The sequence below is a fragment of the Microchirus variegatus genome (assembly GCF_963457635.1).
Source record: "Microchirus variegatus genome assembly, chromosome: 6".
Lineage (NCBI taxonomy): Eukaryota > Metazoa > Chordata > Actinopteri > Pleuronectiformes > Soleidae > Microchirus > Microchirus variegatus.
Window position 1 is genome coordinate 417,567 of NC_139807.1, and position 27,867 is coordinate 445,433.

The 27,867-nt window shown below is 41.8% G+C and overlaps 1 protein-coding gene across 1 annotated transcript; it reads right to left on the reverse strand.

The window, feature by feature from the left end:
* Positions 1–11,514: 11,514 nt before the first annotated feature.
* Positions 11,515–22,412, reverse strand: bcorl1 (BCL6 corepressor-like 1). Its single transcript, XM_083890970.1, has 11 exons — positions 22,339–22,412; positions 19,501–21,735; positions 19,179–19,299; positions 18,004–18,453; positions 15,959–16,179; positions 15,600–15,866; positions 15,351–15,517; positions 14,421–14,566; positions 14,116–14,193; positions 13,140–13,341; positions 11,515–12,204 (listed from the first exon to the last, which is right to left on the reverse strand). The coding sequence occupies exons 1-11, from the start codon at positions 22,342–22,344 to the stop codon at positions 11,781–11,783; spliced, it is 4,317 nt and encodes a 1,438-aa protein (XP_083747096.1). The 5' UTR covers positions 22,345–22,412; the 3' UTR covers positions 11,515–11,780.
* Positions 22,413–27,867: the final 5,455 nt, after the last annotated feature.

A 27,867-nucleotide genomic window follows, 5' to 3' on the forward strand; every position in this document is an offset into this window, starting at 1 on the left:
ACCTACTTTCTGCCTCAGCTTCTTTTGTTTATTGTCACAGGAAGGATGTTCGGAGGTGTTGATACCATTTTCCTGTCGTGTTTGATGTATAAATGTTCCCTCAATAGCACTTTGTTTCTGACATGTCATTATATACATGAACACACTGTCCCTTCTCTATATAGGGTAAGTTGGTGTTGAGGGATTTGCTGGGATTTACCTAAAGCAGATGTATGTAAGCAGAGTTGCAAACGAGGTCACGGCTCTCTTCAAACGATTCATATAGATCGTATGTTTGATGCAAATGGTTCACAGCGAGGCACGTCAGCATGAACTGAGCTGCTTAGTCTATGGTGTGAAGAACAGATGAATGCAATGTAATATTCTACAGAGAATGTGTTTAAATTGTAGTGGATTTTGTGTTTCAATGGCTGTAAATGACACACGTACGGCCTCTGACAGTGCAGTCACAACACTTTCTCTTCCACTAATCATCTCAACCAGTAAACGACTGTAAAGTGCACTGACCTTTTGTACGAGATAAGCCTTGAATGCGAGACAATAAGTGTGATAACAGATATAAAACACACCTTGGTGACAAATAAACTGATTCTTTTTTAGGTTTGTGACACGGAAATCAGCGTCAGTGACTGGAGTTTCAATGAAACATGGTCTTGTATATGCTGCAACATCCATCCATCACAGAGTGAATCCCTCCCCCTAGCAACAGTACCACCAAGAGCAGCCAATCCGCTTGCAGCGCCCCCTCCCTTTCTGTGTCTGAAAGGCCCAGTAGTGATTAAGAGATTGAAGGGCGTCCAGGAAGCAGACATGGCCGAGCATACTGTCTCTCCCCGATCAGCAGCAGCAGCAGCAGCAGCAGTGAGGACGCGGAGGGCAAAGAGTTTGCATATAAAGTGCTGCATGTGTCCTGTGGTGAGAGGCTACAGTCGGCCTCTGTTTACACTCACAATGGCCCATACAAATCAAAATGGCTGTGCTGGCCAGTGATCGTGCCTCAGCCCACTCTGATAAACTGGGTCAACCTCACCAGTGACAGCTGGGACAGAAACGGGCTTTTTAAAAAAAATAATCATTTTCATTGACAAAACTCTAAATCTACATATTTACAGAGTCATGCAGTCTGTTGTCAAGGCCACGATTAAACTGACATTAAAGGAAAATGATGCATTGACAATAATAAAATAAATACTAAACATACATTTTATTTGAGTTATTTGATTGCTGTCTGGTCCACAATTTTATTGTTTTTAATTCACTCTCATAGCATTTATTTTAGCAGCAGTATGAAATAAACTAGCTTTAGCAATGTTTTCAAACTTCCAAAATGATAAGCTAAATATACGCTGGCTTAGTTTGAGCCAGGCTAGTTGTCGCATTACTTGTTTTTTCCAGGCTTAATGCTATGCTAATATAAGCTAAATATCTGCTGTAGCTTTGTCAATGTTTCCTAACTTAATGGTAAGCTAAGATAAGCTAAATATCTGCTGGCTTAGTCTGAACCAGGCTAGCTGTTCCGTTATCTTAATGCTAGGCTAAGATATACTAAATACTGTATATGCTTTTTATTTTAGTCTGTCCGGTCCACAATTTTATAGTTTTTGGTTCACTCTCATAACATATTTTTTAAGCAGCAGTATGAAATAAACAAGCTTTAGCAATGTTTCCAAATTTCCAAAAAGATAAGCTAAATATACGCTGGCTTAGTTTGAGCCAGGCTAGCTGTTCCGTTATCTTAATGCTAAGGTTAAGATTCACTAAATACTGTATATGCTGTCATTTGCTTTCTGTTTAAATTCATTTTAAGAAGTCAAACCTCAAATGTACCACAGGTGTGTGGAGGCACACAACAACATTAGCCCCAAGTTGTTGTTGTTGTTGTTGTTGCTTTCACAAAAAATTGCATCATCCCAAAGGGGCGTGCACCATGTCAGATATGATATTCTGAAATACAAGCTCTGGCCGACTCTGCTCCACAGTCACATTCATAACTTGGGAAACCTGAGAGCGAATAGTTGCAATAGTTGTTATGAAATGTCTCCAGACTTGTGATGAGTAAGACGACTGTAATAATAATGTTGTTTCATCATCCACAGACAAGTATTAAGCACTTTATTCTGAAATAAAACTGTGGTTTATGGGTTGATTGTAAAGTTATGTGGACAAATCCTGGTGTTGAAAGGTCTGGAGTCTCTGTGAGGTTGGCAGCTCTTTGCCCCGTCAAGTTTTTTTTTTTTTTTTTTTGCCAACGTAAGTGAAACTGCGTGATAACAGACTTGGCAGAATAGCGGTGCCTACATGCTGCCACTCACCTATAACCTGACATTTATTGGTTTACGAGAGTCAGTTCAAGTCAATCTGATACACGTGATACGGTGGTTGATGTCTGAAGGCCAGGATCACGATGCTAAATCGTGCAAACACCTACACCCTGTGTGCTCTTATGCTCATGCTGCAGTTTTCCATGGTGACAGCGCTGCACCTTGAGCAAACGCAGTTAAAGCGTTTGCCTTTATTTGTTTTCATTTGCAGACACAGTTGCATCAAACGCAAGTTAAATCAAACAACAGAGGAAGAGAGAGAGAAGCAAACCAATGAGAATTTGGAGCAAAGTACAAAATCATTTACAGACACCTGAGAAATGCTGACTGTGAGTTTATGACATGTGTTAGAATTTGAATGTTAGGCTTATTTTACTGCATTTTTGTAATCTATACATTAGGAGCTTATTCATGACTATGTTTCTACTGCTTTTACTCAGTAACAATAAGACTGTAAAACATGGCTTTCACTCTGTAGTAAATCATTAATTGCAAAGACATTTAAAGTTAATTTGCAGAAATTGAATATACTAAACATAAACAACAACTAGAAGATAGGAAACAAAATGGTGTCTTAATTGAATCACTTGCCAAGTTTGAAACCTGTTGATCTGCTGTACTCGCTAAATACTTTTATTTATATTTACTTGTATTTTCACAGAGCCATAGCAGACAGTGACTTATAACTGATCATTATAAGCATTAGAATAATTTTGTTACCAAGTAATAATAATAATAATACTTCCAGAGGAATCATCACCTGCCTGAACAGGCCCTTCAGTTTGTGTTTACCTTGGTTTCAGTGTCGTTGATGCTCCGTGCTGATTAAAACCAGTTTGGTGTTGTGTAATGTGTGTAATGTGTGTAATGTGATATTTATTGTCTCACTGAGTGAAGACAGAGTCGGGCGATGTCGCGGCACAGAGTCGACTCGCCAAAGATGTCGGAGAATCACGACTCAGACTCACAATGTTCCGCCTTTGTGCTGCAGGCGTAATGAGAACCAGCACGTTATTAACATTCCTGTGAAACAAACACATGAGCAACATCTTTTCTTTCCAGAGTCACTTTCTGGGAGAATTATGTCCAGAACTCTTTGAGAATCCTTTTGGCCATGAATGATGTAAGGAAATTAAACGTCTGGTCTTAATGCAAGATTAAGATAAGTTAAATATATACTGGCTTAGTTTGAGCTAGGCTATCTGTAGCTTTACCTATTTTTCCAGTCTTAGAACCAGGCTAGCATAAATTAAATGCTGGTGTAGTCTCAGATAGGCTAGCTGTAGCTTTACCTATTTTTTTAGGCTTAATGCTAGGCCACTATAAACTAAATATACTGTATACTGGCTTAATCTGAGCCAGATTGGCTGTAGCTTTATCTATTTTTCCAGTCTTTATACCAGGCTAGCATAAATTAAATGTTGGCACAGTCTCAGCTAGGCTAGCTGTAGCTTTACCTATTTTTTTCAGGCTCAATGCTAGGCTAATATAAGGTAAAAAATAAAAATATGCTGGCTTAGTTTGAGCCAGGCTAGGTGTAGTTTCACCTATTTTTTCAGGCTCAATGCTAGGCTAATATAACCTTAAAAAAATATATGCTGGTTTAGTTTAAGCCAGGCTAGCTGTAGCTTTACCTACTTTTTCCAGTCTTAGTACCAGGCTAACATACATTAAATGCTAGCATTACCTCTTTTTTCAGGCTTAATGTTAGGCCACTATAAACTAAATATATACTGGCTTAGTCTAAGCTAGATTAGCTGTAGCTTTACCTATTTTTTTTCAGTCCCAAGGCTAGGCTAAGCTAAACTAATATATGCTGGCTTAGTCTGAGTCAGATTAGCTGTAGCTTTTCTTTACAGAGTCTCTTTCTGGGAGAATAACATCTGTAACTCAGAGTCAGAGTCAATGGAGTTATTATTATTTTACGTGAATTTAAATGAAGGATTCAAATGCTTCTCTGATAATGCTCACTAACACGGTGTGTACGGTTACTATGACGACATTATTACTATCATTATAACGTAGACTTTTGAACAAGGACCCTGGTGAAGATAAAACACAGTGTTCTGTGCAGACTCTCAGAATCATATCAGTCTCAGGTCTTGTGTCTCGTCAGCGTGGAGAACACAGCTGTGGAACCTGGAACACTATGTTCTTTTTGCAGCAGATGAGGTTTGAACCCCAGAACCTCAGAGCCAAACCCCCCCAAACCACACCCCCCACCCCCCAAACCACACCCCCACCACTCCAGGATTCCTCCTTCAACTAATGACACTTGGTACAGTCTGGTATCTCTGTGTTCTCTCTGTTGTTTTGAGTCACATGAAGAGGACGTTGACATGGAATCAGCGTCTTCAGCTACTTTTAACAGAGTAAAGTCCATGTGTTAAAACATCGTCACTGTGCTGGTGAAGCACCATGACACTGTGTGAGTGTGTGTCAGCTCCACACTGATCATACAGGGGAAGAACGTTAGGTTATGTAAGAGACGAGTGTGTGTGTGAGTTCAGCCGGAGAGACTCACAGTCTGTCACCAAGAGTCAAAAGAGAGCAAACAATCCTCCGAACGCACGAGTGCATGAAGCCTGTGGCTGTTTAACTGCTGCACACCATGTACGCAATGTGTGTACATGTACAACGCCAGCATAACATGCATGTGTATCATCATATCAGACTGTATATTATGGGTTACACAACATATAAGGTGTCTTTTGCAAAATACATTTAATGGTAAAGTTTGGGGTCACTTAGAAATGTCCTTATTTTTGAAGGAATTCTTTCAATGTATATAACATTAAATGAATCAGAACCAGGTGACTAGCTTCTTTGCTAACAATGAGGCTCGTTTTCAAGTCATGCTAAGCTAGCTAAACTCGGCTAAACTAGCTGCAAACGTCTGGTTCTCATATTTTGAGAATAGTTTTTTTTAAATGTAGAAAAAAAATGAGAAAAAAAATCTAATTTTGAAAAAAAATCGAATTTTGTATATAGACTTTTTCGAAAGAAATTAAGAAATAGTTTTTTAAAATTTAGAAACAAAATACATTTTGAGAAAAATGATTTTAAAAAAAAATATTTTTTTGAGAAATGTCCTTATTTTTGAAGCAAAAGCTCTTTCTTTCCTCCAATGAATATAACATTAAATGAATCATAAATACACTCTATACATTGTTAATGTGGTAAACGACTATTCTAGCTGCAAACGTCTGGTTTTTAATAGAATATGTACATAGGTGTATAGAGGCACATTTACACTGTTCTAATGGTACATTGTGTTTGTTAATGGTGTTAGAAGACTATTGGATGATTAGAAAACCCTTGAAAACCCTTGTGCAATGATGTTAGCACAACTGAAAACAGTTTAGCTGATTCTTTGACAAAAGCAAAGTGAATAAAAATCCTCATTTCAAATAATTTCAATGTCTTGACTATATTTTCTATTCATTTTTCAACTCTTTTGATGGATAAAAGTCTGACTTTAATGTAAAACACAACAGAAATTGTATAGTTGAGCCCAAACTTTTGAACGTTGATGTAATTGCTGTTCTTCATTTTAAAGTGAACTGACCTATGAGGATGTAGAACAGTGAGTCCTTGAGTTTCCTCTTCACTCAGATGTGCATTTATGAGCAAAGTCACACAAACAATCATGAAAAAGGGGAACTTTGCACCTTCAGCAGATTCATGTGAATTCACTCTTCTCGTCTGTGGCCTCGTATTAAAGTCCATCATCAGGTAAATAAAGAACGTTGAGGCCTAATCTCTGCAGCGTCAGTGTCACATGAAACTCTGTCGTGTTGGTTTCTCAAAACAAAAAAACTCTTGATAACCACTAAAACCTCCTGGGTAAAGATAAAAGTGGACGACTCACACGGGAAACATGATCTGTGTGATGTTGTTTTTTTATTATTCTGAGACTCGCCTGTGTTGTCATTAGCAACAACAGTGACAATGGAGACCTTCATGTTTGAGAACGATCTCCAGCTCAAAGACGTCGCATTGTTTCAGCCGCGTTCTGCCGAGCGACGGACGCTGATGGATGAACCCGACGACCCCGATGACCGACATCATTAGAGTCGATAAAGACACATCTGAGGCGGAAAAGTTTCTATATTTGCTTTGAGTTTAAACTGAAACTTTTCTGCCTTAAAGGCCAAATTGTTATGGTGTTGTTTTTGTTTTTTATGATTTTGGATGACTTTAAAACCCTGAATCTGGGGGGAAAAAAAACCAAAAAAGAAATCTCTTAAAGGTGAAGTAAGTAGTTTATAGTGCCATCTAGAGGAGAGGCTGAAATTTACAACAAAGACCTGCTCCTCTGCTCACCCCCTCCCTTCCCTGAGCGCTACGGTATCCTCAGAGGGTCAAATGTCGTCCTCGTCGTCTTTCTCCGTGTCAGCAGATGAGGTTCGTGAGGCGAGGGAGAGGGCGGAGCTACCGCGGCCGTAGCAGACGAAGCGGAGAGAGAGGAGGCGGGACTTCAGCTACAAGTAAAGAGACGCTTGATTTGTTCTCTCGTGTTTGTCCTTACAGGCTCCGGTAGAAACATGGCGTCTCTCTGCTAACAGTGGCTATGCAACCACGGCCCACGACCATGTTATTTTACATGACTTTTTGAAACACTACGAAAATGAAACAAAGAATATTATACAGCGACTAGACAATGAAGGAGCACATCATATGTATAAAAAAGTGGATTTTGGGTTATATAAACCCATAAATACTACATATTGTCCCTTTAAAAACAACATCTCAGAAAAACAAAATCTCGTAAAAAAAACTGAACATATCGTAAAAACAAAATCTCGTAAAAACAGACCTTAAAAAATGAAATATTGTAAAAAACAGAAAATATTGTAGAACCAGAAAATCTCGTAAAAGCAGAAAATCTCGTAAAAACAGAAAATCTAGTTTAAAACTGAAAATCTCGTAACAAAAAATGTTGTAAAAACAGACCCCGAAAAACAAAATCTAGTAAAAACAGCCCTGAAAATGTTTTCTGAAAAACAAAGCCCAATAAAAATCTTGTAAAGACGGACCCCTGAAAAAAAATCTCGTAAAAAGAGACCCCCCCAAAAAAGTAGTTTTTTATGATTTTGGATGACTTAACATGTTTTTGTGGACACATATGTGAGAGTTCACCGTCATACTATTTTCATTCCATTCCAACGGAATAACTGAAATCAGAATGATTCAAACTACAATGAGAGTTTCTGCGATAAACTCATTATCTGCTGTTCGCACATCGCAGATATCTAAAGTGACCTTTTGACTTCACATTCACACTATTTCTGTGTTTTAATGAAACCAGAGCGTCCTCAGTGTCGACCTCCTCCAGTTTGCTTGACCTTTATGTCGCTGTAGAAATAAAACGTTTCTACATTTCACTGGGACGAGTCTGTCTGGGTGACTGTGCTGCACATGTTGGCAACTTTAGATGTTGCTGCACACGGAGGTCGAGGTCAGCAGCTTTGCAACATAGTGCAAGGTGATTTTTTATTTTTAGATCAGTCTGGGGGAACCCATGGTGTCAAAGATAGCAGCAGATCCACATTTACACCAACAAAGGTCATTTATATGGAAGCGTATTGCAGTCACCTAAAGTCATTTTTACAAAAGGCTCTCGTCAAAACAGACCCGAAATCTCATAGAAACAGAAAGTCTTGTAAAAGAAAAATCTTGTTTAAAACAGAAAATCGCTTAAAAAATTAAAAATCTCGTAAAAAAAATTTAAAATCTCGTAAAAACAGAAAATCTCGTAAAAACACATTTTTTGAAAAACAGATCCCTAAAAACTAAATCTCGTAAAAAGAGACCCCCAAAAAAGTTTCCGTAAAAACCGAAAAAATATCTTGCATAAGAGTTTTTTCAAAATGATTTTCGGTGAACGCAGTAGAACTCGACGTACAAAGAATCTTTTTGAGTATTTGAGTGCTTTGTTTCAAACACGTTCACATTCTTAACTATTCAGCAAACGTTCACACAGATTCCATCGCTTGTTCTCATATATTTAAGATTCTGATCAGCAACAAGCTGCTTTCAATGTGAGGCTGAAGAAGGAAGTGTCTGCATGGAGCTGTAGATGTAAACTCAGTGAGCTGGACTTCCTCTCCTCCCTCCTCTCCTCCCTCCTCTCCTCCCTCCTCCCTTCTTCTTCTTCTCTTTTTGTTTTCCATTCATAGACATAGTTATATAACCTCAGCCAAACGCCGTTAACAACAGATGCCCCCGGCGAAACCATGGTGATGAAGGAGGAGTGAACATGAAAACATTTTCATAACAAACAGAGACACGGAATAAATCAGCCTGAAAAACCTGAAAGACCATCAGCCACATCTAAATATACCGTCTCACATACACACACGTGTACTTGTACTGCGTTTGCTTGTATATCATGTACTTTAGTCTCTTCATGTTACCACATAAGAACAGTATAAAAACACTCCTGCTTCCTCTTTCCATGTCAGTCTGTCAGTAGTGTCTTGTGGAGACTTGCCCTCGTTTTAAACCAATCAGCAGTGAGGGGTACGGCGGGGGCCTGCAGAGGTGGGCGGGTCTAACACGGCTTCAAGTAATGATGTAATACGTTTTTTCCCTCGTTAAAATTTCCCAACACTCCCCAAAAAATGGCGAGAACTGTGATGACTCGAGGTTATTGTAGAATTATAGTACAAGTGAGATCAGTTTGTTAATTATTCACATTTAAGAAGCTGATAAAAAACTTGTTTCAATGAGAAAAAAAACTATTTGAAAAAAAATTCAAATTTTGAGGGAAAAAATATCAAATTTTGAGAAAAATAAATTTGAAAAAAAATCGAATTTTGAGAAAAAAAAAAATCAAATTTTGAGAAAAAAAAATCAAATTTTTTCAAATCAAACGTCTGGTTTTTAATGTCATACGTACATAGGTGTATAGAGGCACATTTACACTGTTTTAATGGTACATTGTGTTTGCTAATCGTTTTAGAAGACTATTGATGATTAGAAAACCCTTGTGTCATGATGTTAGCACAACTGAAAACTGTTTTGCTGATTCTTTACTTTGAATAAAAATCATACCATATTTTCTATGAATAAAAGTCTGACTTTTTTGAAAACACACACAAGTTGTATGGGTGAGCCCAAACTTTTGAACGGTACACACACACACACACACACACACACACACACACACACACACACACACACACACACACACACACACACACACACACACAGAGCAGAGAGCACCTATAGTAACCTCGTGGCTGGGACCATCTGTGTGACCATGAGGCCCCTGTGGGGGGGGGGGGACAATAAAACATGTGACACAGAGGAGGCCCAGAGGAAATGGACTTTAAAAACATGTCATGCTTTTTACTTTTCAGAGGTGGACGATGCGTCAAGTCTTCATGTTAAAGTCATACATATGCACTCACTGTATCTTATATTCAGCCTCTTTATTAGGTACACCTGTTCCACTTAACTTTGTCACTCCAGTATCTAACGAGCCAATGACGCGGCAGCACCTCGATGAGAGGAGGCGTGATGACGTGGTCGAGAACGACCTGCTGAAGTTCAAACTCAAAAATGATGTTCTCGAACATCTGATTTGAGTATTTAATGATTTCTTTCTTATGTGGAGCAAAGAAACCTGACAATATTCACATTTAAGGGGCTGAAACGATCAGAAATCTGGTTTTAAATCGCGAAACAAAAGCTTCAAATCGATTATAATATAGTTGACGGTTCATTTAGTCCTTGACTATTAATTGAAAAAGGCTCGTGGATGTCAGAGGCCAGAGGTCAGAGGTCAGAGGAGAAAGACCAGACACAGGCCTCACTCGTGTCATGTTATTATGTGTCCTGAGCCTAATAAAGTGACACATGAGTGTAATCGATGAACACAGGACACACGACACAGCTTTGAGAAACTCCTCTGAATGCTGTCAATGAGGAATTATACACGTATATCACGTATATTTGAGTATATTAGGCAAAAACAGATGTGTCACATGATGATGCTGCTGACTTCACTGTGTCACACACATCAGCGTCAGAGCTGAAGAAGCTGCAGGAAAAACACTCTGAAATTCTAAGTTTTTCCCAAATTAAATGGCATTTTCTCACGAGGATTGAACCCTAATGTGACCTGAGATCATGAATATACTGTGACATGATTGTAAGAGTCAGTAAAAGTCAGAATTTGCACATTTATTCTGACTGAGATTAGATTAACACACAATAGGCCGTATTTCAGTCTCTTCGCTGTCTCTGTCTCCCTCTAGTGGATGAAAGTGAGATTTCTCCAGTAACTTGAGTGGACTGAAAACACAGAGATTAAACTATGATTCACAATCATGCTCTTTATTCTTGTTGATTTCTTATAAAAGAATCAAATAAAAGGCTCGTTCCAGATCTCTCTCTCCTCACCCCCCCCCCTCGTCCCGTCTTCTTTAACTAAACTATACTTTTTCTTTACACCTTCAAGTCTCTTCATCTTAAATATCTTTTTTTTTATTATTATTAGTTTGTGACTTCAAAACCAAAACTTCATTGATTGTCAACACAAAAATCTATCGTACATTAGCACCAGTACAATAAAACTGTACTTTAGCTGTTTCTGAAATACTGTCTTCTTTTTTTTTTCTGTTTCTTTTTCTTGAAAGAGGAGGAAAATCTCAGAATAAAGGGATCCTAATACATACATGTTCAAAAATGAAGCACCAAACATACAAAGCAATGTCTTTTTCTTTTTTTTGTTCCATAGATAGAGGCTTGTCCGATACACAAGAGGTCAAATATATTAATGACTATTAAATTAGGCAACAACAAAAAACACAAAAGCACTCGGAAAAAAGGAGGTGGAAAACGGCCGTGGCTGCGTTTTCCTCTGAGAGATCCACAGGATTCTGTATCAGTTCAGGACGAACGGGGGAAAAAACGCGGGAAAAAACATGATTTTTCGCAGATGTTTGGGTCAAAGTCGCCCGTGAAGTGATCAGGAACTAAAAGTCGATGTGTCAATGTTCACAGAGGGAAATCAAATCTGAGCGCACGCAAGAGTTCACCAAGATAAAAGTCTTGGATTATCTCTAAAAAAAAAACAAGAAAAGAAAAATCTCTTTTCCCTCAGGAACAAAGTCAAACATAATCACAAGAATCCATATATATATATATATATATATATATATGTGTGTATGTGTATAACCAAATGTGGTAACCCCTGATGGCAAGATATACATATACACTAACCATGTACAGACCTAATCCATAAAAAAGTGTGTTTGCTCAATAGTTCTCTTATATTCAAATATACCTTTATATAGGAACCTGAAAGCTGCTTTTCCTGCACTGAGGAGGTCCACGTGTGATCCTGGAGAATCACCTTCTGTCTGAGGTCAAACGTTATAGCGGCGTAGTGTCCGAGGAGGACGTTTACTTTTCCACACTTGGAGTGAGTGTTTTGTGAGAGCGAGGCTATCGGCCGCGAGGCTTCCCCGTCTTTTTCAACGTCTTTCCCTCGTCCGCCGCCATCACCATCACCACATCCCGCTGCTGCTCGTCCTCATCGTCGTCCTGTAGGACGTGAATGGACGAACCCAGGAGTCTCTGGAGTTCTGGGACACAGCGAACCAACTCCATTAGTCCCTCCTTCTCCTTCTTCTCTTCTTCCTCCTCCTCCTCATCCTCCTTCTCCACGTCTTCGTCCTCCTCCTCCTTGATTTTTTTGCCTTTGTACGGCGAGGCTAACGCGGCGCTCACCTGGCTGACCGACACCTGCCTCCAGAGCTCGGCGCGCGGCAGACTCACCACCTCCAGGTGGGGGTAACGCGCACGGAAGATCCGCGACGACATCTTCAGACGCTTCAGGACGTCGGTGAGAAAGAACCAGTTACAGAAGCTGTGAGAGAGAGAGCATTAGCCAACGCTTCCCCACACGTTAGCATACTATGTTATCGTTTATTTGTGTTTTATTGTTTGTTTTTCGGTCTCGTTGGTCTAATATTTCTATATCTTATTTGTTTTAACCATCTCTGATGTACAGCACTTTGTTTCAGCTGAAGAAATTTTACTGCACGGTAGCGCTAACAGCGGTTAACGGCATCCCGATTGTTAAAATGAGTCTCTAAAGTAACTCTAAACTTTAAAAACAGAGGCACACATACACAGTACACAGGTACGCTGGTTATTTGTAGTGCTGCTCTTTTCCTTTAATAACTGCTCCAGTTCCACTGTAGGCGCTAAAGGAGCTAACACAGCTAACTGGTAAACGGTGCCTGGACTCCGATGCCCCTGTTGACGCCGTTAACGCCTTTTATTGTTTGTTTTTAGGTCTCGTTTCTCTTATATTTCTATATTTTATTTGTTTTATCCATCTCTGGAGTACAGCACTTTGTTTCAGCTGTAGAGGTGCTAGCGCTGGGCGCGTTAGCGTTAACAGAGGTTAGCACTCCCGATTGTTAAAATGAGTCTCTAAAGTAACGCTAAACTTTAAAAACAGAGACACACATACACAGTACACAGGTACGCTGGTTATTTGTAGCGCTGCTCTTTTCCTTTGATAAACAGACTGCTCCAGTTCCACTGTAGGTGCGCTAACCAGTGCTAAAGGAGCTAACGCAGCTAACTGGTAAACAGCGCCTGGACTTTTAGGTCTTGTTGCTCTTATATTTCTATATTTTATTTGTTTTATCCATCTCTGGTGTACAGCACTTTGTTTCAGCTGTAGATATTTAACACATTATCACCTATTATAATATCAGTTCTTTCCTTTAGACACATAAACGTTTCAAAGACCTGTTTTATTCTCAGTAACAGATGTTCTGGTGAACTCACCCCTGTGTTAGCGACACCTGGACGTGAAAGCAGGGCAGCAGAGGTTCGGAGGAAAACTCAAACGTGAGGAAGTCTTTGTCCGAGTCGTGTTCACTCTTCACCGACACAGGGTTCTCCTCCAGATCCTGGTTCTGGTTCTGGTTCTGGTTCTGGTTCTTCTCGGACAGGAGGAGGAAATCCCAGCACGGCTCCTGGTCCGTCTCTGTGGAGACAAACAAGTTCACGGAGTTCAGGACACACTGAGTACATGTGGTTAGGGCTCCCTCTAGTGGACGATAAATTCACCAAAGCATCAACAACAACTCTGTGGTGTTGGTCATTAAGACAGAGACGTATGTGATTAAAATATCATAAAAAAGGGAAATTCAACTGACAATCGAATTTGGAATGATTAATATATTTAGGAATTATAAGTAGATTTTTGAACGATAAGTAGAATTTGGAAACCTAAGTGGATTTTGTATTTATAAGTAGATTTTGGAATTATCAGTAGATTTTTGAACGATAAGCAGATTTTGGATTTATAAGTAGATTTTAGCCTCTGCTTTAGCATCAGTCTCTGTTTTGTGTGTTAATTTATGCAATAAAATGTCAGTAAAACATGATTTAATGATCATTTAATCTCCACAATGTTATTTAAAAGTTATAATTTGTTATAGATTTATTTTTTGGCTGTTGGACGTTGTCTTATAATCCCAGCTTCATTTTGCAACTCTTTTGAAAGATAAAAATGTGACTTTTAATGGAAAACACAGTAGTGAACATAGTATTATAACCGCTGCTCTGTGACCTCAGTGACCTCAGTGACCTCAGTGACCTCAGTGACCTCAGTGGTCGAGCCTGAGTCCAGACGACACACGATCGTCTCCTCGCTGCACAAACCTGTTTGTCCTTTCAACTCGCCTCGACTGGAGGATCGAGCTCATGAGCAGCAGCTCATTTACAAACACAGCAGAGAAAACAGAGAGATTCTCACCAAACAGGGAGCTGCTGTAGAAATCCCAGGGTAAAATAGAGTCCTGCTCGACTCGGCCTTCCAGGTCAGTGAAATATTCTGCAAAAACAAAAACACAGTGTCTTTGATAATAAAGACATTCACGTCTGTGTCCTCTTGTGTCTGGGCCAATAAAACATTTATGAGATGAGTGGAGAAAAGCTTCTGCAGTTGTCAAAGTCAAAAAGAATAAATATGTAACTCAGCTTTCACCTTGACCAATCACAACATTTGAAAATAACTGTAAGGAAACTGTAGTTTGTCTGCGATTGGACGGGGAATCTGACCTGTGAGGAAGGTCTTCATGCTCACACTCTGAGCCAGTTTGATGGGTGTGTGTCCAGAGTAGGTGGCCAGAGTCGGGTCAGCGCCGTGGTTCAGAAGCAGCCAGACGATCGGGAGGTTATCGCTCGCTACGGCGTCGTGGAGCGGACTGGAAATAAATAATAAATAAATAAGACTTTCAGCGAGGAAACTCACACCTGATCAAGACGTGCAGCCACAGTTTAATCTACAATCAATCATAGGAATACATCACTGTGTTTATTTCTATATTATATTATTGTATAGTATATAACATTACTTAATATAATATATTATTACATTACATTATATTATATTACATTACAAAATATATTATTACATTACATTATATTATAGTATATTATATTACATTACATAATATATTATTACATTACATTATATTATATATTGATTTTCAAGACTAAAATCAATATTTAAAAAAATTGGCAGATTATAGAAGGAAAGTTCCATTTAACTTCCTCATTTTCTTATGTGACGTTTTTTGTATTATTTTTATCTGCATCGTATCACATTATTAATATATATTTAAGTATCAATATTCTTATTTATTTCTTTTATGTTTTTTTTTTCCCAGAATCAGAATATTTTCTTAATCTCGGGGTTGAATTGGATGCATTTGCTCCTTCAGAATTCAAATATTAGAACAATTTTAATAGAAAATTAAATATTAACATGATTTTGCTACTTTTTAAAAACAAGTAAAAAAAAAAACCTCAAACAAATGAAGTTTTTTATCCTTTTTAAAAAAAAAATCTGATAATTCAGAGTGGTGGAACGCAGCTGACCTTTAAGTGTTGATAATAATCAATATAACAGTGCTTTCCATCTGTCAATCATGCACAACAACAACAACAACAACAACAACAACAACAACAACGGCGTCGTAGCCTCACCGTGTGCCGTCCTGAGCGCTGCAGTTGACGTCGGCTCCGTGTTTCAGCAGCATCTGAACGATCTGAGTCCATCCCCTGGACGAGGCCTCGTGCAGCGCTGTGTACCCGGCGTTATCGCGGCGGTTCACCTCCCTGATGTCCTTCTCCAGACAGTACTGGACCACGTCCTGCACAGAGAGGGCGGAGACAGTCAGAGGCGTCTGATGCTTCACGTTTACCACGCACACGTAAACCCAGGGTGGTTTTTACCTGATAGCCCAAACGAGCGGCACGCTGCAGCAGAGTTTCCCCGGCGTTTTTGTTGACAATGAGCCGTCGAACCTCTGGAGGAACGGGTCTTTTCGGCGGCGACTCTGAACCGCTGCTTCTCCCTGATGAGCCTCTCTTAGTCGGGGAGGACGGCAGACTCTTTGGGGGCGGCGGAGGCGGAGGACTCTCACTTCTTTTCACATCAGCGCTGTCGTCCAGGGCCAGCGTTGCACCTCGCTTACCCAAGCTGCTGCGTTTGGTCTTTGTCTGAAAACACAGATTCATCCATCGATGTCGTACATGTCATATATCTGCCACAGGGGGGCACTATAAGCCAAGATAATGGCAGCGCATTGTACCTTCTGCTCGTCACCGTCACACAGGTGCTTGCTTTTGAACTTCCTCTTCCCTGCAGGTTTGTCGATGCACTCTGGTGACGTCTCGCTCTCCTGGTAGCGGACGGATCCTGAGCGAGTGAGCGAGGCTCGGAGAGGAGGAGGAGGACGAGGAGGAGGAAGAAGAGGAGGAAGAGGCTCCGGGCTGGAGGTGACAGGACTGAGACATGGATCAGTCCGAGGACCTGTGACCACAAAATCAGAAGTTATGTGTGAGTTAGGAATGAAGACGAAGACTAAAAACTACTTTTATATATACACACACACACACATATATATACACATATATACATATATATACATACATATATATATATATATACATATATACACGTGTATATAGAAATATACACGTGTGTGTATATGTGGATATGGACATATATATATATATAGACGTATATACACATACATACATGTAAATATATACACACATATATAGAAATATACACACACGTGTGTATGTGTATATACATATACACATGTACATATACACACATGTATATATTTTTACACACGTACACATATATATATATATATATACACACACACACACACACACAATAGTATACTTGTTGCACAATGTCAGTGTCCAAATGTTCTATTATTCTCTTTCTTTATAAAGTAGAAAAATCACAGCTCCATTCTCTTTTCTTCAGGTTTGTATTATAAACTCATGGTACAGTCGTCACTGATAGATTTGCTCAGACACACAGTAGACGAGTAAAATCAAGACTTACACACAGATAAAGACCTTTATCTGTGTGTGTAGTTCAGAGGATAATAGAAATGATGTATTTAGGTAAAATATTGATCTCGTTTGGTTTCATACATTTATTCACGTTATCCTCAGAGAGAGAACTGGGAGCAAACGTCTGAGTTTGATGTGATGATGAAAAACAAATCTACAAAAAAAACAGAGTCATTGAGTCTGTGTGATATGTGCAGCTCTCTGAAAAACCCAGAGACACAAGGATCTTCCAGTTTGTGGAGATAAACGTTGTTCCAGCTATTGTCGGATTCATTCAGCACAGATTTATTTAAAAAAAAGAATGAGTAATGCCTTTGGTCTGAGGAACATCAGAAATAATAACTCCCATCACAGAACAACAGAATGGAAATGTTTGGTCAGCAGCTAAAACAACGTGTATGAACGCGTCAGAACAATAATAATAATAATAATAATAATAACAATCAATAAAGGACATTTTTATGTGGTCTGTCCAAATGACGTGTTTCCACGACGACTGACCGGAATAAGACGCGTGTGATGTCATGTTTATGTGCCGCAGCACCGGAGTCCAGGCACCGTTTACTAGTTAGCGCCGTTAGCACCTTTAGCGCCGTTAGCATGCCTACAGTGGAACCGGAGCGGTCTGTTTATTAAAGGAAAATAACTAGCGTACCTGTGTACTGTGTATGTGTGCCTCTGTTTTTAAAGTTTAGCGTTACTTTAGAGACTCTTTTTAACGTAAACATGACGTCACACGCGTCTTTTTCCAGTCAGTCGTCATGGAAACGTGGTATGGGTTAACGTGCGTTAACATTGACGCCGTTAACCGTCACTATCGTGTTAGCTATCGCTAAGAAGTTTTGTTACAATTAATCGGTTATTAAATTAATCGTCAACAATTTCGATTATTGATTAATTGCTTACATATATATATAAATGTAAACAATTGTGAGTTGCAGCTATTAACTATTTGTTACTAACAATTGACTGCAAATATAACGTTATTTTTGGAGTTAATTGTAAGTTGGGCAGCCATTTGGTTAAGAGGAAAGGAAGAGGAGGGGTTGCCAGTTCAAATCCTGCGTTGAATCATTGCTTTTACAGGAGAAGATGCTAATTGCTAAGCAGCTAACTTTAAAGAGGCAACGTAGATAAACTAGAAGCAAAAGGAGCGCTAACGTCAGAGTGGCTTCACCTCCTTTAGTCACTTTATGGTTCTATCAGTTGCTCATTAAAGAGTGAAGACAGTGATGAAAACAGAGAAGAGAGCGACTCTTACCTGTCGGACTCCCACACTCAGATCCTTCCACGTGAACTCCGTCTTCCAGCCTCTCCTTCTCAGTGACGTAGTCGCCGCTCTGGTACTTCCTGCTCCGACACCGCCGCCTCTTCTTCTGCGCAGGCGTGTCCTCCTCTTTGCTCTTGCTCTTGCCCTGATGTTCACGCTCTGGCAGCGGGGTCGAGCGAGGCCTCCCTCTTGGACGACGGGCGGGCGGTTTGGGAACAAGAGGAGGTGACGGGGAAGTCGACGGAGGCGGAGGTGGTGGAGGAGGAGGAGGAGGAGGAGGAGGTGGAGGAGGCGGGGACGGCGTCGCGAAACCCCAGAGGTCAAGTCGAGCCTCGTCGACTCGCCGCCGTCCTCTTCTCAGCCGTGGGAAGGAACTCTCTGTGTCGTTACTGAGAGAGACTGGAACGTCAACGCTCACAGGACTGATGCTGTTCTCTGTAACTGAGTAAATCACAAAGAGACGGTTACACACACACACACACACACACACAGTACAACTGAGACATCACCATTCAGACACCAAGAGACATTCTCTAACATGAAGATGCTTCAGTGATCCAGCAGCAGCTACACAACCGTTCAAAAATGTGGGCTCACTTAGAAATGTCCTTATTTTTGAATAAGCATAAATAAATCACTTTTCAATGAATATAACACATTTTGAGAAAAATAAATAAATAAAACATTTTAGAAAAATAAATCAAAATTTTGAGGGGAAATTTTTAAAACTTCGAGGATTTTTTTTTTTTACAATTTTGGGGATTTTTTTGTGGGAAAAGAATTAAACATTTTGAGAAAAAAAAAATTGAGAATTTTTTTGATAAATGTCCTATTCTAGCTGCAAACGTCTGTTTTTTAATGCAATATGTACATATGTGTATAGTAGAGTAGTGCTGCAACTAACGTTTTATAACCGATGAATCGTTTGGTCCATAAAATGTCATAAAATGTTCAAGGCTATTGGATGATTAGAAAACCCTTGTAAAAATCATTATCTCTAATCTTGTCAATGTCTTGACTATATTTTCTATTCATTTTCAACTCTTTTGATGAATGAAAGTGTGACTTTTAATGGAAAACACAACAAAAATTGTATCGGTGAGCACACACTTTTGAACGCTAGTGTACATGTTTGACATAACGCGTGGTTAAAGCAGAGTCTGTACCTGGTTTCTTCTGCGTTGGCTCAGTCTTGTCCTTCAGATTCGGCTCTTTCTCTGGACTCTGAGGGTAAAGTTTTCTCTCAGGTAGATTCTGCTCCGGCACAGACTCACATTTCTTCTTCTGCTGAAACACACAGGGCTGATGTTCACTGATCACATCAATAACCATCTCCAGAGGAGAACATCTGACGCCCTCAGTATTTAAATCATGAGTCGTAGATGGATCTAATCAAAGAGTTCAACTTTTTAAAAAAAGAGATACGCAGCATTAAATATTATAGTAAAGGGAATTCCTGCGATATTTAAAGACTTAAATAAGACTCACCTTCTTAATGCAGGACACTTTGGTTGCTGTGTTTTCTGCGTCTTGCTTCTTCTTCGTCAGCTCCGTCGGTGACTTTTCCTTTCCCGGCTTCTTCGGGCTGCTTTTCTTTTGCTTGACGGCGGCAGCTTTTACTTTGGCGGGCGACTCCTCTTTGGTTCCGTTGGTTTTGCTCTTCTCGCACTTGTCGCCCCCTGCTGCACACTGGCCTTTGAGGATGGAGGCGACCACGCCCTCTAACCTGTCGCTGGGAGGAGCGAGGTCTAACGGGCCGCTCTCTTTCTTCAGGATCTCGCCCTCTAACACCTGGGCCAGTTTGCTCTCCATCCTTTTCTCGTTGACCGACGCGTTGCTGCCGAACAGATGAGACTGGCTGGAGGAGCCTTGCTTGGTGTGTAGTCTGGTGCGTAACTCGGCGTGGTTCTCCACGGCCTCAGTGGTGAGCGCTTTCTCCAGCCTCTTCGACGACGTAAAATCCCCCTGAGACGCAACGCCACGCCATTTATCCACCGACCAGTACGGAGGGTATTCGAAAGCAGGGTGTTTGGATTGCGCTTCGAGGCTCCCGGCGTTCACGGCGTCGGCTTTTCTCGAAGGTCCGTTGCCGTCCGTGGTCGGCGCGGTCGTTTCCAGAGCGGGCGTAAGGTTCGACGACATTCTCGACGGGCTGTGGCGAGTACCCTGAAACTTGGATCCTTCTGGAGCCGAGCCGGCCTTGTTGTTCTTCGGGGATCCGTGCGTGACTTTCCTCTGCTGCTGCCACGCCGCACCGACGGACTTCGGGCGAACGTGAGCATTAGCGGCGCTCGACAGCGCGGCAGACAGCGCTCCTTTAGACGGACAGATCTTAGCGATGGACGCGCTGGTGTTCTTCACGCCCTTCATCACGCAGGACGGCTTCTTCCCTCCTGAGGACAGGTGTTCTCCTTGGTCGATGATGGAGATGAACTCCTGCTTCGCGAAACTCTGAAACTCGTCGGCGAACGTCCCCGTCCCGTCTTTGCCGCGCAGCGTCGACGCCAGTATGGGACTGGCCACGCCCACGTACGTTCCGGGGATGTTCTTTAAAGAGTCCTGCGACGACGCCTTGGCCCAGGTGGGTTTGGACTCTGGGAGCTGGTGATTGTGTGTTTGGTGAGAGCCGTTTCTGTGGGTGTTGGGTAAGACCGGGTACTGCACCGCAGAGCTGTAGGTGGCGTGAGTCCTTTTCGAGCTCACAAACTCGACGCTAAGAGGGTCCGAGGGTCCGTCGGTCGCGCACTTTGGACGTTTCGATTTAGCGGACAAATCCAGAGGCACGTCGAGACGAGCCGCGTGGTCGTCTGACGCAGAGTCCACGCTGTTGACTTTGCTGTTGACTTTGTCCACGTGGTTCATCAGCCTGCTCTGCGACGTGACGCCGGACAACGCCGAGCCGCAGCAAATGGCGGCGGTGGGGGAAACCACGTAGTGCGCGGATGCCGCGGGAGCTAATGACGGGTGTTGCAGCGGCAGCGCGGTCGCCGGCGACGCGACCACCGAGGCTAACGACGACTTATGCTCTGCGACAGTTTTGGCGTTCTTGCTCGACGAATGGTTGGACTTAAGTTTGGACGACGTGGACGCGCCGGCTTTCTTCTCTCGGCCCACGGAGAACTGATATGGAAAGGTCCGCATGAGAGCCGAGCTCTGAGGCTGAGTCTCCGTCTGGACCTGATTGCCCGTGGCTTCTCTCAACGCCGCGATCTGACCCAGTGCTGGTGGTAGAGTGATTTTACAAAGCGGGGAGGAAAAGTTAAAGGCAACAGGCTGGGCTGGTTTAAACATGGCAGAGCACTGGAACCCAGGAGCGACACTCGGCACCGGCTGGGATTTCTTACTGGACGTCAAACAGGGGTTCAGCGGGAAGACGCCAACGCCGTCCGGCTTGAGTTTAGCGGCCTCCGCCCTTTTGTCCGCTCTCTTCTCTGAGCTGCTGAGGGCGGAGCCTGACACGGGTCCATTATTGGGCTGGTGAGGTGAGGAAAGCTCAGGGCTGCTGTGGTTGTAAGTGTTCGTGTCCACGCAGGCTTTGGCCGTCTTACTACAGTCGGTCGTTGTCGTGGTCTTGTTCTGCTGACTGAGGGAAACATCTCCTCTGAACTCGGGGGGGAGCGTCTGCGGCGGGTTCCCCACCATAGTCGTGGACGCTTTAGTCGGAGCACTGATCTCTCTGCTCACCGTGCCTCCATCCCCTACATTCATTAGTGTAGGATCCACCTGTGAGCGATGACAGGAGTTCATTAGTTACACTGTCGTTCAACAGTTTGGGCTCACTTAGAAATGTCCTGATTTTTGAAAGAAAAGCACCTTTTTTTCAATGAATATAACAAATTTGAGAAATATATATATATTTTTTTACAATTTTTAGGGAAAAAAACGTTTTGAGAAAAAAAATTTAAAAATATTTTGAGAAATTTCATTTTTTTTAAGTAAAAACTGTTATTTTCAATGAATATAACACATTTTTAGATTTTTTTTTTTTTTTAATTTTTAGGAAAAAAACCATTTTGAGAACATTTTTTTAAAAATTGAAAATATTTTGAGAAATGTCCTGATTTTTTAAGGAAAAGCAGTTACTTTCAATGAATACATTACATGAATACACATTTTGAAAAAAATGACATTTTTGAGAAAAAAACAATTTTTGAAGGAAAAACATTTTGTATTCAATGAATATAACATTAAATGAATCACTCTATACATTGTTAATGTGGTAAACGATTTGAATGGAAAACACAACAAAAATTGCATAGATGACCCCAAACTTTGTAGTTAAAATAAAAAATAAATAAAACCCAGTCACTAACCGTAACAAGTTACCTGCATAGGTGTTTCTTTAACACAACATGCCTTAGGGAGCAGCTGAGTCAGTCAGAGGTTTCCTTGAAATTCAGTGTCAGTGATATTCTGCAAAACACAAGGAGAAGAAAAAAAGAGGCTTCATTTAATCACTGCTAGTGTTTCAATTTGAGAAAATGCCTTTATTTATTCCTTCCTGAATGACTAAGACTTATTATTATGTGCAGCAGTAATTGATTTAGAGTAACCAGCGCTGAAGATGAGGTGGATGATGTGAGGATAAATCACGCTAACAGAATGAAGTGAGGTCGCGTGAGGAACATATTTATTCTGTCGTTTCCCTTTAGTTCTACTTAACTTCACAGTGAACACTAACTATTTGTCAGTGCTCATTGATCCAGGAAGTGAATATTCTTTACTATAAAAAAAAAGAAATGGGGATATTCAGAGGGTGAAATTAGAGCTAATGTGGAAGGATTGTGAGCCCACAGGTTCCTGGCAGAAACAGACGACGACAAAGCCACACTTCCTAAAAATACCCTTCACATCAGACCTTTGCTTTTTGTCCACAGATGATTTTCATCATCTGTCTGCAACGTTTTCCAAATGAACCCGTCTCCTCTGGAAGTCTCTGGTATTGGTTGAAAACAAATGTCTTCCATATACTGCAGATGGAGCCTCAGTCATCACATCACACAGCATGTAATGTACAAGATATTACAGACAAACATGTGTCTTCAATCTGAAATAACTACTGTATCATTGACCCTCATTAAAAAAACAATAGAATATTAAACATTTAAACCAGGGAAACCTGTCTTTCATGATTTAAACAAGATTTCTGATTGTTTTAGCTTCTTAAATATGTACTTTCTTGGTTTCTTTGCTCCACATAACAAAGAAATCATTCAAACAAAAACGAGACATTGGAGAACATCGTAATTTCCTCGTTTTTTAAGAGAAAATAATCGACAGATTCATTAATTATAACTAGCCCATAATAAACCGTCGTTCTGGTGCACACACACACACACACACACACACACACACGACTAAAAACACCCTAAACCACACAGACAAAGTTTTACCCTTGTGAATAAACCACAGATTTTCTCTTTGCCAAACTCTGCACATACATCACTCTGCACAGTGAAGGTCAGACACTGAAGTCACCGTAAGAAAAACACATTTCTGGAGCGAACGGGGACTTTAAAATTGTTTTGTTTTTTTAACCAAGTTTAATGTAGTTCTTTATTGTAGCTGAAGTAGAGCCTGTGTGTGTGTGTGTGTGTGTGTGGACATATATATATATAGTGAAGAAAAACTCTACCGTTCAAAAGTTTGGGCTCACTTACACAGTTTTTGTTCTGTTTTCCATTAAAAGTCAGACTTTTATTCATCAAAAGAGTTGGAAAATTAATAGAAAATATAGTCAAGACATTGACAAGATTAGAAATAATGATTTTTACAAGGGTTTTAGCCTTCTTACACCATTAGCAAACACTAGCATTAACCTCTATACACCTATGTACATATTCCATTAAAAACCAGACGTTTGCAGCTAGAATAGTCGTTTACCACATTAACAATGTATAGAGTGTATTTATGATTCATTTAATGTTGCATTCATTGAAGAAAAAAGGTGCTTTTTCTTCAAAAATAAGGACATTTCTAACTAAGTGACCCCAAACTTTTGAACGGTAGTGTGTAAAAAGTGTATGAATGAACGTGAGCAAAAGGTTTTGTTACTCGATTATATAATTAAGGATAATCTACTAGAGGAACGGTAAATAATCTACGATCACGATCACCTCTGTCGGCTAAATACAGTTTTAATGTCAACGTGATCAACGCTCATCACTGTTATCTGGAAATTAGACGTTCGTTCCACTTCTCCATTGAAAACTCCACGCCAAACACTAGCAGCGACTGAATGAATCGATGAATCGCTGTGAAGCTTTTTTCACGATTAAAACACGATTTCTGATTGTTTTAGCTTCTTAAATGTGAACATTTTCTTGGTTTCTTTGCTCCACATAACAAAGAAATCATTAAAACTGGACCAAACGATTCATCGATCACTAAAATAATGGTTAGTTGCAGCTCTTAAAAGCAGCATTCTGAATTGGACGTCCTGCTGCACCTGAACTTTGACCACTAACGTAACTCCGCACAAACTCTGGCTGAAGATCAGCGGGGACAACAGTGCAGTTCTGGGATTAAAAAGTGTCGTTGAAGTGCAGTGAATTAAGACAAAACAGCACCAGGAGACACAAACACACACATTATGAGGGAAAAATGCTGAGCAAGCACAGACGACCACAGACTCAGTCATGAGGATGACTTCACCTCACTGAGACTGTTTGAATCATAATAATAATAATAATAATAATAATATACTGCAGTACTACTACTACTACGACACGTAAGAGACTATTTTTACAGACGCAGAGGAGCTTCTGTTTTTGGCCCCGTTTGTTTGTTCGTGAGCAGCAGAACTCGGAAAGTAAAGGACGGATTTGGACGAGATTTTCTGTCCATGGATGTAGGTTGTGGCTCAAAGAGGGGAAATATTTAGATTTGGACGCAGAAATTAGACAGACACACTGTGGGAAAGTGCTTTCTCGAGTGATATCCACTGAGGAGGACATGCTCTGTCGTCAGGTTATTGTTTAACCCTTAAACCTTTAACCACAATTCAAATCTGAGCCCTAAAACATGAGAGTTGCTGGTGCCAATCCGAGCTGAGGGAGAGCAAAAAGGACAGGGTTGCCAGTCCATCACACATACACATCCATCCATCTTCTACCGCTTTATCCTCCACACGTGGGTCACTGTCACATCTACACTCAATACAGTGTCCAACTATTCCATATTACATGCTTTTGGTATAAAAGTTCCATCGTTCCATACAAATGTTAAACTTCAAGAGTTTGACGTGAAAAAACGATGCAATCAATCGAAATACAGCAAATCCTGCAACTAATTACACAACAAAAAAAGAAAGAAAAATCGATTGACAGCTCGTTAATATTATACTGCAGGAATAAGATGTGATGTCATCTGGAAGCAAACATCAGTCTCTGCTGCACACACACACACACACACACACACACACACACACAGAGAACAGCTGTTATGTAGGTGGAGGTGAGCGCATCTGCAACTATGAGACGAAAAGGAACCAGGAACGAAATCTATGTCAAAGCTTAGGAAGGAGGAAAGGAAGGAAGGAGGGAAGGAGGGTGGAGAGGAGGGAAGGAGGGAGGAGAGAGGGAGGGAGGGAGGAGAGAGGGAGAAATCCCTTCACACAGGAGTCAGTGACGACGCATCATCATCATCATCATCATCGCTGCATTCATCAACAACAGTTACTCTAATGGAGGCCGATGAATGCGTGAAATGAGTGGAGGAAAAAAAAATAAAGTCCATCAGCCTGACATTATAATAATAATAATAATAATAATAATAATAATAATAATAATAATAATAAAAAGAAACCAACAAAACGAGCCTCTTCTTCTTCTTCTCTCGCGACACGTCCCAATGTCAAAATGTGAATAAGTGCACATGCGTGTGGAGACACCGAGGGACACGCGCAGGAAGGACGACGACGACAACAACAACAACAACAACAACAACAACAACAACAACAACAACAACACGTTTAAGTGGAAACTGTGGCGAGCTCCGTGTCGGAGGAGGAGGAGGAGGAGGAGGAGCGGGCTGTGGGCTCTCAGGTGACCCGGCCCTGCTCACACACTGACCGGACAGCGGTGTCTCCACACACACCATCATCATCATCATCATCAACGGAAGTGAATGTTTATTTATCGACCTACAGAGAGTGTGTGTGTGTGTGTGTCGCACCTTTACCCTGCACGTGAGAGGAGTCAACATCAACACACTCACCTGGACTTCATTAACGACTATAAGACAAGTCAACTGTATATGAATCCACGCGCACCTTCAGACACACACGAGCGAGTCAAGGCCTGAATAATCTGTGTGTGTGTGTGTTTGTGTGTCCAAACTGTCAACGTGCACATACATCGGTCACGGGCGCGAGGAGCTACACGTTCATCCACTCGCTGTTTTTATTCAAACAACACGAGTGATGACACACACACACACACACACACACACACACACACACACACACACACACACACTGCATTGACTTCACTCGCAAACATGACATAAAAAAGTAGCAGGCCGGACAACTACATGAAGCACGGGGGGGGGGGGGTGAGAACTTCTCGCGCAGGCTCGTGCAGCCGGAGGTGGCCGCTGACCGCCGCCGTCACCTCCGGCTCGAGCTCAGTCTCGAGCTCAGTCTCGAGCTCGCGGGGCTTCCAGCCTCCAGCTCACCGTGCGCGTGCAGGCAGCTCCAGTCTCGGAGCCTCGTCGCTTCTCCCGGAGCTCGAGCGTGTTGAGGCAGAGGCTGCTGTTGTTTCACCCCCCTCTCGCGCTCCCTCTCGCGCTCCCTCTCCTTCTCCTTCTCACTCTCCTTCTCCCTCTCACTCTCCCTCTCCTTCTCTCTCTCCTCCCTAATAACGCGAGGTTCTCCCGCCGAACATCGGCCCCTTTTCTCTGCCGGACTGACTGACTGAGACACTTCGGTGTTGAGAGACATTTCTCCGCTGAACCACCTCAGCTAAACCAGCCTCTCTCTCTCTCTCTCTCTCTCTCTGTGCCCCCTTTAGTCTCCCCCTCCTCTCTTCCTCTCTCCCTCCTTCTCTCTCTTATTGAATAATTCTCGAGCTAATCGTCCGGTGAGATAAAAACATGTCTCATGACACAAACACTCACGAAGCCGCTCGTCCAGATGGCGAACGACGGCACAGACGCTACTCCGGTGCGGCCGCGGCTGAGCTGCCTTTTCGCCTCTCCACCGCCGTCCGTGGGCTCTTCACTGATCTCCACGGTTTTCGGTTCTAAAAGTCCAGAGGGGGGGGGGCGGGGGAGAGAGGGAGGAGGAGGAGGAGGGGAGGGCAGGAGGAGGAGGAGGAGGAGGAGGAGGAGGAGGGAGGAGGTCGCCAAGACAGTCCGTTCCGTATCTCCAGTCTGGTGAGCGGAGAGGAGAGAGGGGCAGCCACGGTGCACCCTGGGAGATGTAGTGCTCGCGCATCCACGCCCAGGGTTACGCGCCAGACAGGCGGGGAGGGGTGAGCACTACAGGTACCGGCATGCACTGCGAGCTCGCGGCCGCTCAAGGGGAATTGGGGATCGCGACCGAAAAGAGTGTAACGGTGCGCTAAAGTGAAACGGGGCTATGGAGGCTAACGAAGCGGGAAAGTGCACGTCATTGCGGCGGCGGCGGTGTTGGTGGCGGTGTTGGTGGTGGTGGTGGTGGTGGGGGTCTCCCTGGACAAAGTGAGGTCAGTTTGACCGGGGGTCGGCTCTCACTGCGGGGGAAGGCTCGTGTCTGAGGGAGAGACCACGATGCAGTCACTGAGGGGGGTCTTTAAAACATGTGAGAGGCAACTTTACTCATGACAATAAAACACACTGATTTAAAGGCTACATGACGATAAACTATAACGGTTT